Source organism: Buceros rhinoceros, unplaced genomic scaffold (genome assembly GCF_000710305.1).
Source record: "Buceros rhinoceros silvestris isolate BGI_N320 unplaced genomic scaffold, ASM71030v1 scaffold4432, whole genome shotgun sequence".
Lineage (NCBI taxonomy): Eukaryota > Metazoa > Chordata > Aves > Bucerotiformes > Bucerotidae > Buceros > Buceros rhinoceros.
The window spans coordinates 94,732-98,427 of NW_010398182.1; the positions used below are offsets into that span (position 1 = coordinate 94,732).

At 40.5% G+C, this 3,696-nt stretch overlaps 1 protein-coding gene across 1 annotated transcript in view; it reads right to left on the reverse strand.

The window, feature by feature from the left end:
- MIPEP (mitochondrial intermediate peptidase) overlaps nucleotides 1-3,696 on the reverse strand; it is a gene marked incomplete at its 5' end in the record, with an annotated part of 66,345 nt that overhangs the window by 29,173 nt on the left and 33,476 nt on the right. Inside the window, one exon of the mRNA XM_010130982.1 lies at nucleotides 209-283. Within this exon, the coding sequence (XP_010129284.1) occupies nucleotides 209-283 (75 nt within the window). The remainder of the gene's footprint in view (nucleotides 1-208; nucleotides 284-3,696) is intronic.

Sequence of the window (3,696 nt, forward strand, 5' to 3'; positions counted from 1 at the left end):
ACAGATTCAGACTTCAGCTTTAAGCAGACAGCACAGAATACGTTCACAAAAACAAACACCAAAATTAATATAAAAATTAATTAATTTTCACTAACTTGCATACAGTTAGATGGTGTGTCTACATTAAAATAAAAATTTGTTAAAATTCTAAGAATTAAAATATGTAAGTTCTGAATAGAGAGTAGAGACCAGAACGCACAGAACATACCTGGAGTTGCATATCAGCTGCAGCACACACTTTTTTTGACTCACATAGTCTTGACACCATGTTTTTTGGTAGTGGCTTGAACAACAAAAAAGTCAGAACACATTTAGAATTGTTGTATATTTGTAAATAGTAAGATTACTAGTAGAAAATGCTGAAGATGAAAAAAAAAGATTCTTGGTGGTAATAGAAGCATATTTGAAGTGCTTTGCATTGAGGAAGGAAATCTTATTTGCTAAACAAATCATTAAATGGGCAATTAAGATACTGGCAGTAATTTACACAGCAATCAAGAAATCACTGCGCCTCAGTGTTTGTTTTTCTACGATCACATGTTCCCTTATAAACCTGTTAAAAAATAATGTGACTGTCCTTAGAGATAAAGAACAGATGGGGCAGTTAAAGTGCTCCCAGATCATCCTGGCTGATCTTCGCAAGCTGGTGATTCTCCTGCGGGTCTCTGAGCACAGATTTACACTTAACTCCCTTAACTCCCATTGAATTGGCAGGTTGTTCATGACTTCAGCTGGGACAGCATCAGGCCTTCTACCCTAACCCACAGAAAAATGTTAGGTCATACTGAACAGCAAAGACCTACCCTTCCAAATTCTTACCAAAGTTGAATCTATTCCACATGTACGGCAATAAAACGACCTGTGCCACCACAGGCTGAACGTCAGACACACTTTTCAAGTCACTAAGCAAACTCTTTTGGACTTTCTATCCAAATGTCTACAAGTACAGCCAAAGACTTCTTAATGTCAGATTTTTAAGACTATCTGTATACGAATGTTTGACCTTACATTTCTTCCGCTGCTTCCTGAAGCTTTTCAGTAGATGTTTTTCTTACTTTTGCCAGCAGTTTTATTAGCTGAACATATTAAATATGGTTAAAATAACAGGGTTCTTACCAAAATACTGTGACAGTTTCTACACGTTCTACAATGTAATACAGATGTTTGGTATTAACCGACCTCTAAAAGTGTACCTACGCTTCTACAGTGTGTTGAAGTGTTTAAGAAATAATACATGAAAAGCCTACATATCCTGATGGCAGAGACATATGGTTAGATTCTGTGCAAATGGTATGACTTCAACACAAACAATGCTAATCTTCACAGAATAAAAATTCCACTCCAGAGAAGTTACACAGAAGCGAGGAAAATGTTGACAATTAACTCTGTGGACTAGGAAGTTAAAGCAGATAACAAAAATTCTCAAGTTGCACAGTGGTTTTATGCAGTAGCTTGCCAAGGCTTATATCCTCTTCTCCAAGACAAATCCTAGCTGGGTCAAGAACAAGATACAACAACAATCACTATTTTGCCAGTCATAACTGTGCACAGCTGTTAAATTTCAACACAGAGAAATGAACCAACGAACATAGTTCATGTCCTTGTTAGGCCAGTATTTACCCTTCTCCCCCACCCACCCCCCCAAAAAAACACCACAATTTTAGACTACTAGAGTAAATGGGCAGTTAACCATAGTAATAAAGATGTTAGTAGCTGAACTATCTTTAAATTCTATACTGAATTTAGAATTTTTTAAAATACTAGTTAATTATGTAAAAAAGTTATTAAGGCAAGAGGCAAATGAGAAAACTGGAAGGGAACTCTTAAATTGTGATTTGTCAGTGTTTAAAAAGTGGAACATCCAAAAGCTTGGTAGCAGAAGATACGTGTATTTTACACAGTTATAATTTAAGAATGTTAAAGCCAAGAGCACTCCTACCAGTGAGGTCAAACCAGCTCTTGCAACATAATGGATTTTCAGTTTTATATTTCAACTACATTAGATGATGGGAACAGGAAGTTAGGCATACGGGCTTTCAGCTAGTACACAAAATAAATGGAACAAAAGGTACTAAAGGCTTTTCCAACCAGCATTTTGGTAAACCACAGCCCCGCAGATCTCCAGCTGGGAATGCGAGTGTGCAGTTCACTGGGGCACAGAGCAGCAAGGTGCGGTGATGCAGACAGCCTTCGTTTGCTCCCTGGGAGAGCTGGTCACAGCCAGCCCTGCTCAAGAAACAACTGAAGCAGGTTTAATCCTTAATTCAGAGCTAAGTGTTCCTTACAGACTCTCCCCACGAGAGTCTTGCCTTCTTTTTCCTGACTGCAAATACCTGACCTCAGCCTAGTGAACACCAGACTTCAGCGAAGACTGCTGAAAGGGCAGCCTCTGCATTCACCCGGTTCTTCCTCAACTCTGCCACCAGCATCTGTCCTCTTCTAGATCAGCTGCCAAGGGGAGGTGCAGATCGTTGACAATGTACTAAAAGCTCGTTGTGCGGGAGATGCCACAGCACCACCTTCCAGAGACCACGTAAAAGGCAGGTAATACTAAGAGCCTCCAAGAAAACCTTATCTTTCCTTGTGGCCATATGAATATCATAGATCTACTCTGCCCTGAAGATCCAGCTCTACTGTTTCAGCAGATTAAAATCAACAGGAAATTACAAACCATTCTTATGATAATACCTACTGACAAAAAGGCAGGAGGAAGACACAGATGTTCTCCTGTTCAAATCTATCAGCACTACTGATCTGGCTCAAAGATTGTGTTGTGATCACCATGCACGAGCCAAGCAGAATTTGGCACCAGAAAAACTAACTGCCAAAATTAAATTACATTGAAAGAATGGTAACAAGGAGATCATTTATTTTTCCCAAAGCACCTTTGGGATTTTAAAATTTGAGATTCCAAGGAACTGAAATTAGACTCAGGAGGGTTTTTCAGAGCTCACCACTCCTCTCCAAAGGTTGTTTCTTTGAATGTCATGCATACAGTGCGCTGAAGTCTTGAATGTACTCGAGTTTCAGGCAATAGAAACTATTTCTTCTTGCTCCATTACAACCTCATACAGCCCCTTAAGAGGCAGAGGAGTGAAGAACAAAGTCTTCCTTCTAAAAGAAAGACTTCACAGAGCTTTGGCTAAAACTATGTTAATTGAATAACCATTCCTTTTTTTAAATTTAAACACAGCATGCTTTGTTTCGGGTTCCACTTTTCCATCCCTCTACATTAGGCAACTTTCAAGATCTTGGCATGGATTTTTCAGCAGCTTTGCCCCGGTGGCTAAAAGAACAGAATTCCCATGTTCCACAGCACGCTCAGCTGCTGCTGTGCAATAACCACCACACAGTATTGCTGCTTACTATCTGCAGGCTTATCCCTGTGATCGGGCTCATACTACACTGCCTTTGTCATTCCAACTCTGCGAACAATGAAGCCAGTTCAAACGGGAACAGCTGAAATACTGGCCTTTGTTCAAAAGAGCCTCCAAAGACATAGAAGCTTAAAATCATGTAGCTCGACAGACCTACCACATGATCTGTGCACTGAACAGCTGAAATGAAACAAACGCACCCAGCGGCACGGAACGCTACACAGCCCAGCCTGCCTGCTCCAGCCCCGGCAGGACCGCCCTTGGTACCGCCTGACTTCACGAGCCGACCCGCGCAATTCAGCTTTAGTAACTCACTCAC